At 49.3% G+C, this 16295-nt stretch overlaps 2 protein-coding genes across 12 annotated transcripts in view; one reads left to right on the forward strand and one right to left on the reverse strand.

The window, feature by feature from the left end:
- Positions 1-4237, forward strand: part of PTPRE (protein tyrosine phosphatase receptor type E) — a 94557-nt gene extending 90320 nt beyond the window's left edge. For all 3 annotated transcript variants that reach the window (XM_040486784.1, XM_040486783.1, XM_040486785.1), the window contains one exon: positions 1271-4237. In XM_040486784.1, coding sequence (XP_040342718.1) covers positions 1271-1345 — 75 coding nt within the window. In that variant the 3' untranslated portion in view covers positions 1346-4237. The remainder of the gene's footprint in view (positions 1-1270) is intronic.
- Positions 4238-9016: 4779 nt separating this feature from the next.
- Positions 9017-16295, reverse strand: part of MKI67 (marker of proliferation Ki-67) — a 26365-nt gene continuing 19086 nt past the window's right edge. For 5 of the 9 annotated variants that reach the window (XM_040486778.1, XM_040486774.1, XM_040486782.1 and 2 more), the window contains 3 exons: positions 13878-15925; positions 12590-13033; positions 9017-10319 (listed from right to left, as the gene is read on the reverse strand). In XM_040486778.1, the coding sequence (XP_040342712.1) occupies positions 10254-10319; positions 12590-13033; positions 13878-15925 (2558 nt within the window). In that variant the 3' untranslated portion in view covers positions 9017-10253. Of the gene's footprint in view, positions 10320-12589; positions 13034-13877 lie in introns of all 9 variants that reach the window. The other 4 variants (XM_040486780.1, XM_040486779.1, XM_040486777.1 and 1 more) reach the window with 4 other exon arrangements.

Raw genomic sequence — 16295 nt, forward strand, 5'->3', positions numbered from 1 at the left:
CGGCTTCCCCAGGCAGAGTGAATAGCTTTAGTCCTGTCTCGCCCTCAGTTTAGTATAAAAGCTAAGTCATGGCGTCCCTTTGTTGCTTGGGCTTTGGGCGGTCATCCCAACATCACGGCAGGACGTGCTTGGACAAGCTCCTTCCACTTTCCGGACTTTAGTTCCCTATCTGTGGAAAATGGGGCGACAGCACCTGCCTTCAGTCGGCGTGCAGATTTGTTTTATGTCTGTACCTCAGGGGCCCCGTGAGTGCCTGACCCAGGGAGGCTCCCAGCGATTGTAGCAAAGAACATTTCTTATCCGACTCAGCATGCAAACACCTCCTTGTTTGTTTTTAATGTTTATTGGATTTTTGAGAGAAACAGAATGCAGGTGGGTTAGGGGCAGAGAGAGAGAGGGAAACACAGAATCCGAAGCAGGTTCCAGGCTCTGAGCTGTCAGCACAGAGCCTGACGCGGTGCTCGAACTCATCAACAGTTTGATGTGGGGCTCGAACTCATGAAATGTGAGATCATGACCTGAGCTGAAGTTGGATGCTCAACTAACTCACGATTTGTGAGGAGGGTGAGAGTCAAATGATGCACAGGAGTGTTTTAATAAGTCAGATGCCTTAGATAGAAGGCGATGTTTTTTGAATTCTAAAATTTATATAAAACAATGTCCCTTTTTGGAGTAAATTGAGGCTTAAAAATACCCTAGATTTTCATCTTTTTTAACTTTCATAGGTTACTTCTTTGTTACATTATGAAGTTTATTTGAAGTTAAATATTGTGGTTTTTTTTAAATTTTTATTTCAAAAATAGTTGTTTTCCAGTTTTTTAATGTTTATTAGTTTTTGAGAGAGAGAGAGAAAGAGAGAGCACAAGCAGGGGAGGGGCAGAGAGAGAGGGAGACACAGAATCCGAAGCAGCTCCAGGCTCCGAGCTGTCAGCACAGAGTGCGACGTGGGGCTTGAACTCCTGAAATGTGAGATCAAGACCTGAGCTGAAGTCAGACGCTTAACCAAGCCTCCCAGGTGCCCCTGTTTTCCATTTTAAGTATGAAAACTGAAGACCTTTTACTCAGACTCTCCTCAAATACACTAAGTTGAAACTAATCGTTGACATTTTTTTATGTTACAAAAACAGTTTTACCTGGAAACGTCTCTGTGTAACCAGTATGAGACTAGTCAGACTTTTTTTTTTTTTTTGGCTTCTTTTTATGAGTTTCTCCTAATTGAATTAATGGAATTTAAAAAATCATTTTAATATTTTCTTGTTTTTTTTTTCAGGAACAGTATGAATTCTGCTACAAAGTGGTACAAGATTTTATTGATATATTTTCTGATTATGCTAATTTCAAATGAAATTCCTGCCTTAAAATATTTTTTAATTTAATGGTCAGTATATTTTATAAAGATCACGTTAATTTATTTCATAGTTGACATTAATCCCCGTCCTAATTTCTTTGTATATATTTTGTTACGCTTTAAAGGCCACTGCTATAAAGTTATTAAATCTTAAATACCCCTTTTAAGAACGGGAATAATGTATGAAGGTCAAGTAATATCCCGTAAAACGCATTTCTGCTAATATCAGTAAATACTCTAATTTTGCGTTAGATTCATCATATCCTATAATTTCACACGTTCAGCACGTCTAAATGTTAAAAATCTTAATATGCAATGTGTGCTTGACGCAGGAGAGTAAACACAGAGCCCGCTGTTAAGAAAGCGGTCGAGGACTCAAAAATCAGTTGAAAATTCCCTGTCCAGACACTGATTTTTACAGGCCTGCGCAGTGGCATTTTGCGGGAGGTAAAATGTTCATGGAGATACACCGTAAGTAGGGGATCCTGTGAAGTCCTCAGTCTCAACTCATGTGGTTTACCTGTACATTTTAAAGATCAAGGGCGTCACAGCCCGCGTGCAGGTATAAAATGCATGAGCACAGTTGGTGACCATATAGTGATACACGTGCGTTTACTCAAGGCTGGGTCCGTGCTGTCTGGGCCAGAAGTGGGGAGATGTCAGTGCTGGTGGCATGGTCACCCATGGCCTTGGGTACGGCAAAATCAGCTATCAGGCTGCGTTCCCACGTGGCCACTTGTCCGTCTGTCCAAGTGTTTGGCTCAGAGGAGTCTCTGAGAATCAAACCAACTGCATTTCTCACTCTTGCCTCTGGTCTCGAGCTACCTAGAGGCTCAACACAAACCACTTCCTAATCCTAACGTGCGGATAGAGCCAAACGTCTGACTCACGCAGATGCCAAGAGCACACGCTTGGGGAGACCACCACAAGCACTGATGCTTTCAACTTTCTGAGAAGCATTTTGGGTTTGTTTTTTTTTTTAAATCTTGTACACGCTAAGATTGTTTGTAAGAAAAGAAATCTTAAAATCTAGATTTATACAGTTTTTTTTTAAAGTCCCCCTCCTTAATATTTAAATAAAAGACACACAGAGAGAAATCCTTAATCTAAAGGCTAACTTATTTTTGAATGGAAATACTACTGAGACCTTTGACACTGGATAATAATAATCTCACTGCCAGACTGGATTGGCTTATGGGGCGACAAAAGGGAGAAGGTTGAATGTAGAAAAGTTTAATTTAATGTCGGTGATCTTTCTGTGGCCGTTAGGTAGCAGATGAGCATATGAGCACAATATATATATATATAAAAATATAAAAAAATAAAGACACCTGCTCTAACATACTAAAGCACTTAAGATGTGCATTTGGGGTACAGTGTTGTTTTTTTTTTTTTTTTTTTTTTTTGCTTTTAAAAAGAAATATAAAGGCCTTATTTGACATTTCCACTGAGAAGTGACTGCACCTTCCTATTGCACTGTTCATCCCGTGTCCGTTTCTGGTGTGCACAATGTGATCCCAGGGTTTCTTGCATACTAACGATAGCCTCACGGTGATCAAGTCTCCGTGGCTCCTCTGAGCTCCACTCCATGGCAGAAGGGGTGCCAGCCGGAAGGGCGAGAGCACAACTTTGTGACCGATGCCGCCGCCGCCAGCTGCATCCCTGGGCACACGCAGTGCTGAATACATCCCTCCGTCCTTCCCGGGACCGTGAGGATACGTTTGGGTCGAAGAGGAAGATGGAGGCAGCTCTGCAAGATGCACCAGCTGGTCCCATATGTTTTCATTGTCAGAATCCCCCCCCCCCCCCCCCGCCAAAGCCTTTCTGTGACTGAAGGGGAAGAGAGAGAACCAAGCTTTTCGTTTGGCACCAAACCCTAGAAACCGAGCTGGCTACGTCGTGATGAAAGTGATTTGTAATGTACCCGAGGGTTCAGGGTCAAAGTCAAGGGAATGGACTCGGGTCTAATTTAGGAGCCCTCATGAGAAGCTGTCGGTTCCTTCAGTGGTCTACCTGGCATCTCTTGTGTGGCGATTCAGGTCGAACTTACCAGGGGTGCCCTCGGGAAAGTGCCCCGTTTGTGCATTGTTCTGTCTCCCTGTGCCCTCTGCAGGCATCCTGGCACCCGCTTTGGTCCTTCCGCCTCTGGAAACAAGGCAGAAGCCGCGACCCCTAGGGCACAGGACCCCTGTCCCCAGTCGAGGGCAGTACTTGCCTTTCTAGGGGCCTGGGGATTGCAGCCTCCTGGCCTCTGCCCAGGCCCCCCCCCCGACCCACCCAGTCCAAAGAGTCCCTTCGGGGACGCGCTACCCTCTCTGTGCAACCGGGAAAGCCGACCTCTCCTTCCCCCTCTGTCAAAGAAGGTCCATGGACATGACAGCGCCCCGCTGACGGGGCTGACGAGGCCATTCTTACCTTCACGTTTTTGTGTGTCGCATGAGGCTGCATCCAAATGCCAAATAGCGATTAGGAGCCTACCGTTCTGATCGACTGTACGGTCACTGTGTGACTCACTCTACTGTTTCTCTCCATGTGCTAGACGAATGAAGAATGCATACCAGTGTTTTGAAAGGTATTTTTATGTGTTTTTAAAAACTTTTTTAAATGAGCCTGACACGTCTGTTTCAGCATTCGAAGACATGCCCATGTGATTTTTAAGATGTGTGGTTCCTGATACTTTTGTTTAACTAAATCGTGTTTAATTTATGTGCAATCTTTATAATATACATCTGTAGTCCCCGTTTCAACTATCATAGTTTCTTTTATTACATCTGTAATTTGATCTTGCTCTGATTATAATGCCAGTGAATGTTGCTGAATTCTTTGTATATGCAAATTGCAAGATCTAAAACAGTCTGATGCAAGGATAAATCTTTACTTTGACTTCCAGCCTGCGTCTCGTTCTTCCGTGAAATCTCTTCGTTGTATTCCTGTGCCTTACGTCCTTTTAGACAAGACATTCATTAGGAGGTAGACATTGATTCATGTAGACCATAATTTAAGACTTCTAAAATGTAGCTCCGCCCTGGCTTGGAAACAGCCCCGACCGTGGGCACAGTGGCCGGCCGGGGGGTGGCCCCAGCTCCCCGCTGCTCCTCAGTAGGCGTGAGCTGTGCGTGCAGCACTAACAACTCGCCCTTCTGGGAGCCCGTGCTCCTCCTGGAGTCCAGACAGCGATCTGAGCTCTGAGCGGTGGTTTCTTGGAGTCCCCAAGGAAGATGACGGACCGCGTCTGCGGCCAGGCAGAGTCACAAAGTCCTTCCGACACTGATTTCCCTCCTAAAATCGGAAACCCCGTCAGGCCTCCCTTCGCACATCTGCGTGTCTCTGCTCACCCCCCAACTCTGCCTCCGTGCTCCTTCCACCTCCACCCCCCTTTCCGGACCCACCCGCGAGGTATTTCAGGCCTCACGTGGAGTGTAAACACACGCTTGTTATTAGTGGTTGTATTTATTTACTACATTTTATGAGGCTTGTTGTATTTGTTAAAATGGATGATTTCGTAAAATGGATGATTCCTCTCCCCTCCTCCCTCTGAAAAATGTCACCTGCTGTGAAATGCCACATGCTCGTATGGGTTGCTTAATTACTGGCGGTTCCTTATGGGTCTGTCTGTCTGTCTGCATGCCCCTTAGCAGTGCTAAGTACAGCAGGACCCTTCCACTGGGGAGAGGGGAACCGCAGAAGGGAGAGAGCAGACAGGGGAGGAGGGATGGAAGAAAGGAGGTTTGGGGGAGGGTGGGGGGTTCAAAGAGGGGCATCAACCAGCCAACCAGGGACCAGGTGGCTCAGCCAACCTTCCGGAGCCCACAGCCTCAGGAAGGGAAGACGCGCCAGGCCTGCCGTAGAGGAACCCCCCCCCCCAGTCAAATGGAAATATTTCCAACAAGACACCAGGTGCGAGCGACCTCGGACAGACAGACAGGTTGAACGACCACCGAGGCAGGTTAGCACCTCCCTGGGACTGAATGGTGTGGGTCAGGGATGCACCTGTTAGCAGCGGAGGGCTCAGCGGTGAGCTACATCTGAATGTTAGAGACATTAATACATGGAAACTTGGCGTCTTTGCCGTGACGACATATATGCCACCAGCGTGCCGTTGTGTGAATTGCCTGTTTGCCCGAAGGTCTGTCTCAGCATCCGGGCGAGTCGGCACTTGAACTCCTTCCTCGTCCGGTCTCCGAGGGCTGCTTGGCCCTCTCCAAACCTAACGAGCTCTGGTGGCCGTTCCTCCACGGTGGGCATCGGCTCACGGCGTCCCCGCGTCATTTTCCGAGGAAAATGCTTGCACACGTGTGCGTTTCAGCTGCAAAGCGCTTCTCCGGGAGAGCTTCCTGGAAGTGGAGCTTCTGGGGCGAAGGGCAAATGCATGTGCAATAGAAATAGGAATTGCCAATTTGCCACCGCCCAGAAGTGCCCCAGCGCATCACCGCCCACGGTGCGGGGGGTGCCCGTTTCCTGACACACCACTATCCCTGGGTGTTGGCAGATCCCTTTCATTTGTGCAAAACTGAGAGGCCAAAAAAAAAAAAAAAAAAAACATACGTCATCTCAATTTGCATCTCCCTAACTTCTAGTGGGTTGAGCATCTCTTCACGCTTTTAGTATTTGTATTTCATCTGCGAATCACCAATTCATATTTTTTATCCATTTTCCAAGTTGTGTCATTTGGCTTTTCCTCATTGGTTTATTTCCTCAATCTATTGTTGATTCCTCGGTGATTCTTTTTATAGCACGGACACTAACCCTTTGTTATTCTTACTACGAATATTTCCCTTCCATGCTTGATAAAATATTGTCAGTGCTGGCTGTTAAAGCCCCTTGTCCAGGAAGCTTTGGGGCTCACCAGCTTCTAGATTGGGTTGATGAGCACAAGGCGGGGCTGCCCAGGCCCTCTGTGGCTCTTGCATGGCGATACCCAATAAACGGATCAAATCGAGCCTTCATTCCTGGGACACAGGACTGTAGACACAAGGAGGAGCTTCATGGGAACAAGTCACGGGCATCTTGTTCCTTTGTAAACAGCAACATTCATGCAATCCCAATTTACAGATTGTTGAATGCTCTGTGCCAGCGTGGCCCTCCATGCTGGTGGCACTAAGAGGGGGAAGGCTGGGACCATGTCCTGGAGGCACGTCAGGGGCCTGGGCCATCTGCATAGCACTGGAATCGGGGTCCCGGGAACTGCGGCTGGAATACCAGATCTGTTTCCTAGAAGATGACTCCAGCAGCTCATCTAGAGGAAGCTTCTAGAAAGCCCAGCAAAACCTGGGATCCCAGCCACATATCTTAAGTCATTTTTAGTGAAGAGGTAGAATTTATGGAGTTGACATTTGCGAAGGAGTCTTTCCACGACAACCCCGGATGCCTGGGCCAGGTGAGGGGCCAGGCAGTGACGGCCTAGATTCCGTCCTGATTTGTGTGTAGGATTGAGGGAGGCCTTCCCTCCTTTCCTTCCTCAGCCCCTCCACGTGGTGATAGATTCCAGACACACCCAGACACCTGACTTTACCTCCCGACAGAAAACCTCCTCCCGGGGACAATCCCACTCACCCCTGGCCCCTACCTCCAAGACCGGCCCACACATTCTCTCCCAGGATCCAGGACCTATTTGGGCAGCCAGATAAGAGACTGAGCAACCTCAGCCTTCCTGGCCATCTCTGGTGGCCCTGGGTCAAGTCCTTGTCCCTGGACACAACTCGTGCCCAGACTGAGCAGATAGATGACTAGGGTTTCCAGGAGTCCCCTCCCCCTACACGTGCGGGCTGCTCCTAGAGTTCACGTGATGGCTCACGGGCCAGGAAGAAAGCGGTCCCTTCACGACAGAGCTGTAGAGATGGAGACAGTCTGGAAGAGCAGGCCTTCTGACTCAGCCCTGGTCCGCTGCTCCCCCCTCTTGGCTCCTGAGTTTGCTTGTTTTTTTCTTCCTTTTTCCTTTCCTCCCTTTAATAAGAATCCCCTGGGTTTTAAAATTTCATTTCAAGGACACCCGGCTGGGTACCCCCTCTGCCTGGGGTCACTACTGACACGCGGCGATGGTGAATACCCGGGCTGCCCTTCACGGAAGGCCACAGCTTAGTCCTAGGACAGGAGGCCGGCTCTCAGTCAATGTTCCAGTTTCCACAGAACGGCGTGCCACAAGTTAGCACAGGATGACTCCAGAGCAAGAAACGGGGACCCAACCCGGCCTGGGAAAGGGGGTGACCCAGGCTTCTTTGAGGGAGCCTCACCACAGCTGAGCTCAGGACTGGAGGAAATCGTTTGTGAGGCAGGAAGGAGGTGGGGACAGGTGGTGTACGTGTGTGTGTGTGTGTGTGTGCACATGCACGTGTAGCATATGGTTGTAGGAGTGTGTATAGGAGGGTGTATGTGTGGAAGGGTCTTGCCTAAGGAAGTCAAAAGCTGGCTGGTACAAAACTCGAGTAAAGGAGGTCAAAGAGCGGCGTACCTGGGAGGTTCAGTCGGTTAAGCGTCCGACTTTTTTTTTTATTATTGTGTATTTATTTTGAAAGAGAGACAGCAGGGGTGGGGCAGAGAGAGAGACCCAGAATCTGAAGCAGCTGAAGTCAGATGCCTGACTGAGCCACCCAGGTGCCCCAAGCACCTGATGGATTTCAGCTCAGGTCATATCTCAGTTCGTGAGCTCAAGCCTCCCACCGGGCTCCACGCTGACAGTGTGGAGTCTGCTTGAGATTCTCTCCCCCCACCCCCTGCCCAGCCCTCCTCTGCCTGTGCTCTCTCTATCTCTCAAAATAAATTTAAAAACCTAAAAGAAAGGCAAAGAGAGATTGGCAGGCAGATCACGCAGAAGCTTGGAGGCAAGGAAAAAAAAAAAAGTAAAAGTAGTTTCTGTTCATTGAGAACTTTCTGTCAGATGGATGTTACTCATTTGGAATCCGAGGCCCAGAGAAGTTACCAAACCACACAGCCAGTAGGTATTTATTTCTTGCAACCCTGTGTTCAAACAGAGTTGGCCTAGCTGGTTAATGTCTGTCTGATGCTTAAAAGCTAAGCGAAACCTGTGTCCTGCGGACATGTTTAATCAAACACTTGTTTGAATGAGCTTTTCTAACGCAGCATTTACGGTAAAATGAAAACCACCCTTACTGTGCTCTTAAAATACTGTACCCTTACGAAGGTGAGGAAATCTGATATATTGCAGTGAGATTTTTGGTTAGAATTGAACCCTAAAGGGGTTTTTAATTAACCAGTATATTCCATTCCCCAGGCATATGGCTAATTGAAATTTTTCTACGTGCGAGGTTCATAATTACTACGAAATCTGAAGTGTCGGCAGAACAACTTAATCATAGGAAAATCCTACTATTTTACATTTCCTTGTGTTTCGTTACCTAAATGACACATTTATGACTCGCACCTTCAAAGAAAAGTGCCTTTTCTAAAAAAAAAAAAAAAAAAAAAGCTGCCCTTCCTAAACTACTCTCCCTTCTTCTGCTCCCCGAGATCCCACCCCTTTCTGGCCCAGTTCAACCATCACCTGCTCTGTGGACTCTTGGATGTCCCCCCCACCCCCGCTCCCACCTACCGCCCTCCCCAGGCTGTCACTCTTCCGTGTGATTTTAGACAACACTGTTCAGAGTGTTCTTACGGCAGCCACAACGGCAAAGGCAACTCGCAGTGACCCAGAGACACGCCTAGATTCATGCATTCATTCAGCAAACATTTTTTATTATGTGAACCTGGCTCCACGCCAGACACAATGACAGAAGAATGGACAGACAGGGACGCCGTGGGGGACAGCTACCCTGTCTTGTGTCCCATCCTCGCCTCGACACGGCTGGACGAGCGGGGAAGACTCAGACAGGTGACCGGAGGGAGGATGCGCTACCTTCTAACTTAGGGGACACAGAAAGAGGAACGAGACAAAGTAGAACACGAGAAGGTGGAAATGCCCAGCGGCCTGGGTCTGAGGACAGCCCGGGAATCACGGCCGTTCCTTAGGAGGAGGGTTTGTGTTGTTTTCTGGACAAGGTGGCGTGTGGGGCCCTAAGGCAGGCCGACAGGTGTGGTCTGAGAACGCACAGGCAGGCGCAGATCCAGGAGGTTGGGAGAAGGGAAAAGACAGGACAGAAAGCACGAGTAGCCGGAAGAGGCCGCACTGTTCAGGGATGAGGGGCGCCCCGGCCGACGGCCCTGAGGCTCGGGGTGGAGGCCTTCTCAGATGTGAGCAGTCCCAGGTGAGACGAATATTCTTCAAGCGAAGAAGGCAGGCCCCCTCCCAGTCGGTCCTTAAATTCAGTGACCCCTTCCATCTTGAAGGTGGGACCACCAGCTTCCTCCAGGTCACACTTGTATTCCCTCCAGTGCTGGGGACACCGAGGAGAGGGCTGTCCTGTGCAGCTGGCCAAGAGCCGTGGCGAGCGGGGCCAAAAGCCTCCCCCATTGTAAAGAAATATCTGACATGTCTCATTAATCCATTCGAATCTGCCCATTCCCTAACGTTTCCTGAGTGCCTGCCCAGTGTTGGGGACACAGAGACAGAAGCCCCTGCTTTCACATTCTGATGTGGGACCCAGACCCACGTGAAGCATTTACAGAGCCGTGCGGCACGTGCTGGCATACACGGCTGACAAGGACGGACGGGTCATAAACTTCAGGGCCACGTTCTGCCAAGTTGAAAGCCATTTCTAGGTCCCAAGCCCCCCACCCGCCCCAACCCAAGGTTTACGTTTTTATCACTCTGTGAGTGATGGTGGATAGTCTTCTCCATGACCTCCACGAGGCCTCTGTGAATATGCCATCTGGAGATAGAAAATTCTAAGATTTCTTAGACACCCGAATAACATTATTTACACAACTCCCTTTTAAATTGACCCAAATATGCTACTAAAACATATCACTAAATGGAATGTATCGCTTCCCCCACCCCTTTTAAACGTCTTAGCTAAACATCTTCATTGTCCCGACGACTTCTGGTTCTTATTCTCTTGATGCACGCATTGAACTCATCCTGTTTGGAAAGAAAAAATAGAACTCTTAAGTAATTGAAGAGAACAATTTTTGTAACCAACCACACTCTGCAAAATCCCAAAGCCTGATTAGGTGTGATGCACGCCTGGAGTTCTAGGAAATTAATTTTAAGGTTGGAAATGAGTTTTAGGAGGTAACCCGTGAACGTCGCTTTTGTCCTTTAAAATGCTTTTACTATTTGGTTTTTTAGATTTAAATAGGAAGCTCTGTAACCTGTTTTTAAGTTCAGACAGTAATAAAAAAAAGAAAGAAAACTGCCACGCAAATACACACATTTTCACTAATTAAAAAAAAAAATACCACTCAAGGGGCGCCTGGGTGGCTCAGCCGGTTAAGCGTCCGACTCTGGGTTTCTGCTCAGGTCATGATCTCACGGTTCGTGAATTCAAGCCCCATGTTGGGCTCTGTGCTGACAGCGCAGAGCCTGCTTGGGATTCTCTCTCTCGCTCTCTCTCTGCCCCTCCCTGCCTGCGCTCTTTCTCTCTCTGTCTCTCGAAATAAATGAATAAATAAACTTAAGAAAAAAAAAAGCCACTCAAAAAAGTGAATTCAAATTTATCAACAGGACAAAATCTTTTGGGTTTTCTAACTCATCTCTGGTATGAGGTGCACAATCTCTCCACACTCAGCGCGTGTGACCGGAGACCGCCCGCTGTGTGTGCTCCAAGAGGAGCCGAGAGGAGGCTCATCCCTCTGGACAGGGAGATAAGACAAAGGACGATCTGCCCTTTCAGAAGCAAGTCGGGTGTCTGCTCCTACTTTACGCTGTCCCCCAACCCAACAGCGCATCAGAAAAAGTATGTCATGTTGAGGATACTTCGGAAGCAGACCCCATCAGTGACTTTACCAAGTGATATTTATTTATTTATTAAGTGTATTTATTTTGAGAGAGAGAACACAAGCAGGGGAGGGGCAGAGAGAGAGAGAGAGAGAGAGAGAATCCCAAGCAGGCTTCGCACCGTCAGCGTGGAGCCCGATTTAGGGCTCGAACCTACGAACCGTGAGATCATGACCTGAGCTGAAACCAACAGTCGGGCCGCTTAACGGACTGAGCCACCCAGGGGTCCCCCTTACCAAGTGGTCTTTAATACCTGAAGGGAGGGAAGGGTCAGGAGGACAAAAGGCAAGAATTAAAAAAGCCAAAGGCTCAGTTTGAATGCACGCACCCTGAACCCCTCGAACGATGACTGAAGGTATCACCTTACCCCAGCGCAGATGGCCATCCGATGACCCGAGTATTGGCAAAGTGTCATGGTGGACTCCCACCCCGCAGAGGACAGTAGAATGGGCGCTTTAGCAGCTAATCAGGGGCTGGGGGCAATACATTCGGTTTCTGCTGACCACACACACCCGCTCTGTCGCTTTTCCCTCACGGCTCAAAGGATGGCGGGGGCACCCAGTGACGTCCTGGGCGGGGACGTACGCGGGCACCGTCACCATCGTTCCAACACGCGGTGAACAGACCCCTTCTGCCTTCGCCGCTCGCACTGAGTCAGACCAGCCGGTCAAGCGGTGAGGTCACGCACGCACATCAGAGGGGCGGCCACGGCACTGGCCTCTGGAGATCTCCAGCCGCGTGCTAAGAAGTTTACACCACTCGCAAACAGGGAGCTACTGAACCCCCTCCCTACTTTTAAACTAACAACATCAAGTGTTCCCCAGGAGAACACCGACTGGATTTAACCATGCACCGTGGATTTATTCAAATGGCAGACGGCTCATGGGCTCCTGAACGTGATGCCACGTTAGCAAGCACGTGGTACCACTCGTCTCATGGACACTCTTGACTTTCATCCGGTCTAGCTTTCCAAAGCAAATCCCAGGAGATCCAGACAGGACCACCCTTCTGCGTCAGTAAGTGCTTGCTCTTTCTGAAGGGGGTCTTCCTGTCAGTTTTCTATCTGAAGCGGAATCCCCTAAACACAGCTACGACGACACGCTCATGCTTCCCACACTAGTGTAACTGGGACCTGGCAGCAAGTTATATGTAATGTTTGTTTTTGAACATGGGGCAAGATCGGATTGAAACATCCTCTGCTCGTGAAAATAGGAAAACAGGGGCTCCTGGTGGCTCAGTCGGTTAAGCGTCCAACTCTTGATTTGGGTTCAAATCATGATCTCACGGTTCGTGAGCTCAAGTCCCGTGTGGGGCTCTGCACTGACAGCTCGAAGCCTGCTTGGGATTCTCGCTCCTTCTCCCTCAAAATAAAAGAAACAGAAAGAAGAAAAGAAAACCAGTGAGTTACGTACCCTTTTTATATTTCCAGCACATCTCTTGGCACTCCGAGTTACTCGCTGTTGGGATTCACTCTCCAAAGCATTTCCTCCAGGAGGGATCTTAACTTTTCTGGATCTCAAAGACATGACGTCTGAACGTGGTGTTACTTCTTCCTCCTGATTCTTCACGTGGACACCCACACCTTTCTCCCTTTGCTTCTCCTCTGCCACGTCAGGCAAGGGCACCTTCCTCGGTCTTGTAGACCGTAGACACATTCTACTTGCAAGGACTCGGCCCGCAGGTGGAGAACTCTTGGCTCTGCCTTCAGGGCTTTGTGGCTTCGTCTGTTGGGAGGTCTTCCGGGGCTTCTTGTCATTTCTGTCTGTCTTCACTTTCTCTGCTGCTGCTTTAACAGGCTCGGGCCTTTGCTCTTCGAGCTTGGTTTTATTTGGCCGTCTCGAGCGGAGAGACATCGCCTAAAAATAGCAAGACAGCCGCCACATGCCAATCATGAGTAATACAAACCTCACACTTCAACACGGAGAAGAAAACAATCAAAGGGAATTTCGAACAAAATCATGTGAAAACTTCACGTTTGTTTTAAGAGGCCAGCAACCACTTCATTCCAGGGTGAAATCCTCTCTACTGACAAACCATGAATTTCCAGGCTCAATTTCCATCACAACACCTGAGTGTCATATATGGCAAATTCGATTACAACAAGCATTAATTATGTGGGCTTTCTAGAAAAATGCCCCCTTTCCAGGCAGTAGATGAATTCCTAAGCCTTTCGCAATCATTTGCTCAAGCAGGACAGGAGAGTCAGCGTTTCTGGAACGGAACGTACAAAGTACTGTCCATGCAGGAGTAACTCTCTGCCTCACAACCTTGACAGGTGGGCTCTCTTCGGGACCCGGACGGCCACGCAGATTGTTCTAACCGCATAAAGACTGACCCTGATCCCCCGCCCACCCAGCGCTCCTGCTTACGGGCTCTGGGACAACACAGGACCGAGCTCCGACCTTTCCTCGACATCTTTCACACCTCTGCAGATGACCATAACTCACTCAGTTCCTGAGAAACTCTCGTCAAAACTGGTCATAAGAATTTTGACCTGTTACTTTCCCACACGAAGTCTATTCTCTCTATAAATCCCCAAAGGATTCTTTAACTTGTCTGCAGTTACTCCCTGTGCTGAATGCAGACCCCTTTGGGAGAAGATATTCGCATATAGATTCAACAGTTTATACCGGATAAGAGCCTCGAATGGAGAACACCATCCGAGATGGCATACAGCGACTAAGTGACATCTGCCATCACCTGTTGTGGAGAGGCCGTCGTCCTTCCTACTTCTCGCCCCTCTGTCCTGCTTTCCCTCTCGCCGCCGGTCAGGTCCTCTGGGACTTCCATCCTTTCCGCTACAATCCTTAGCTTTCTCTTCGCGGTCAGGGGCTCAGGGGGGTCACGTCCTTCTCTGGGGGCCCCCCTTCTTTTCTTCAGGGGAGGCTTCTCTTCGGCAGTGGCCTGGGCAGGTGTCACAGAGCGCAGCCTCTTTGTTCCTGGGCCACCTCCCTCGTTTCCTCGTTTTCTCTTTGGGGACGGGGAAACACTGCTTTCACTCCGAGATTTTGCAGGGTCTCGGTGGCCTGCCAGATCTTCCACGGGCTTTCCTCGAGGGGCCCTACGGACTCTTGCTAGGGGTTTCACAGGTTTCCCTCCGTCTGGTGTTTGCTTTGGAGCTCCCTGGATGCCACCAGCATCACCCCGTTGCTTGGTGTGATCTGGCCTCGGGAAGGACTCTCTGAAACTGGCCAGGTCTTCCAGGGGTTGGGTGGGGTTCGGCGCTCTTGGCCGATTTTTCCTGCCCGTTACGTTTTCTGTGGGGCCCAGTTTCTGCTTTGCAGTTCTATTAAACAATTTAACATCTTTATCATCACCTCCTGATTCTCTGAGCGAGTGAGTGCTTTCCTCTGGCGTTTGGGTGGGCTTCCTGAGAGCTGAGGGCTCTTCCTTAAGATCAGCTTTCTGGGGAGGGGTCTTGAGCCGCCTCCTTCTATTGGTAGGCTTGTTGCCTGGTCCTGCAAGCGGAGACTGGAAGGGTGCTTTGGTGGTTCGGTCACCAGTCACTGGGTCTGTGGTTTGGAAAAGCTCTTTGAGACCAGCCAGGTCTTCTGAGGACTGGATCTTTTTCTTGGGTGTTCTTGGCCGCCTCTTGCTTCTAGATACATTTCTTACAGGCTCCAGTTTTGGCTTTGGGGTGTCCTTGAACAATCCGATGTCTGCATCACCACCTACAGGTTCTCCGTGTTCATGTGGGCTTTCCCCTGGCAGCTGGGTGGGCTTCCTGAGAGCTGAGGGTTCTTCCTCCAGGTCCACTTTCTGGGGAGGGGTCTTGAGCCGCCTCCTTCTATTGGTTGGCTTGTTGCCTGGTCCTGCTAGTGGAGATTGGCAGGGTGCTTTGGTGGTTTGGTCACCAGTCATTGGCTTATCTGTGTGGTTTGGTGTTTGGAAAAGCTCTTTGAGGCCAACCAGGTCTTCTAAAGACTGGATGTTCCTCCTGGGTGTTCTTGGCTGCTTTTTGCTTCCAGTTACATTTTCTGCAGGGTCCAGTTCCTGCTTTGGGGTTTCCTTAAACAAGTTGATGTCTTCCTCCTTACCTCCAGGTTCTCTGTGTTCGTGTGGGCTTTCCCCTGGCATCCGGGTGGGCTTCCTGAGAGCTGAGGGCTCTTCCTCCAGGTCCACTTTCTGGGGAGGGGTCTCGAGCCACCTCTTTCCACTTGCTGGCGTGTTGACTGGTTCTGCTCGTGGAGATTTAGAGGGAACTTTGGTGGTTTGGTCACCAGTCCCTGGGTCTGGGGTTTGGAAAAGCTCTTTGAGACCAACCAGGTCTTCTAGGGACTGGACCTTTTTCTTGGGTGTTCTTGGCTGCCTTTTGCTTCCAGTTACATCTTCCTCAGGTTTCAGTGTCTGCTTTGGAGTTTTCTTGAACAATCTGATGTCTTCATCTTCCCCTACTGGTTCTCTGTGTGTGCGTGTGGCTTCCTCTGGCCTTTGGGTGGGCTTCGTGACAGCTGAGAGCTCGTTCTCTACGGTGACCTTCCCCAGAGCTACCTTGAGCCGTGTCTTCATGTGGGTTGGTATGTTGACGGTTTCTGCTAGCGGAGATTTGCAGGGCACTATTGTGGTTTTGACAACAGCTGTTGTTTTCTTGGTTTGCTCTGGGGTTTGGAAAAGCTCTTTGAGGCCAACCAGGTCTTCTAGGGACTGGACCTTTTTTTGGGGTGTTCTTGGCCGCCTCTTGCTTCCAGTTACGTTGTCTGCAGGTTTCAGTTTCTGCTCTGGAGTTTTGTTAAACAATTTAATGTCTTTATCCCCGCCTCCTGATTCCGTGTGTTCATGTGGGCTTTCCCCTGGCATCTGGGTGGACTTCCCGAGAGCTGGGGGCTCTTCCTCCAGGCCCACTTTCTGGGGAGGGGTCTCGAGCCGCCTCTTTTTACTTGCTGGCATGTTGCCTGGTCCTGCTAGTGGAGATTGGCAGGGTGCTTTGGTGGTTTGGTCACCAGCTATTGGCTTATCTGTGTGGCTTGGTGTTTGGAAAAGCTCTTTGAGGCCAACCAGGTCTTCTAAGGACTGGACCTTTTTCTTGGGTGTTCTTGACCGCCTCTTGCTTCCAACTACATTTTCTGCAGGATCCAGTTTCTGCTTTGGGGTTTCCTTGAACAATCCGATGTCTTCATC

This window comes from Herpailurus yagouaroundi, unplaced genomic scaffold (genome assembly GCF_014898765.1).
Source record: "Herpailurus yagouaroundi ecotype Mexico unplaced genomic scaffold, PumYag 163, whole genome shotgun sequence".
In the NCBI taxonomy this organism is placed as follows: Eukaryota; Metazoa; Chordata; class Mammalia; order Carnivora; family Felidae; genus Herpailurus; species Herpailurus yagouaroundi.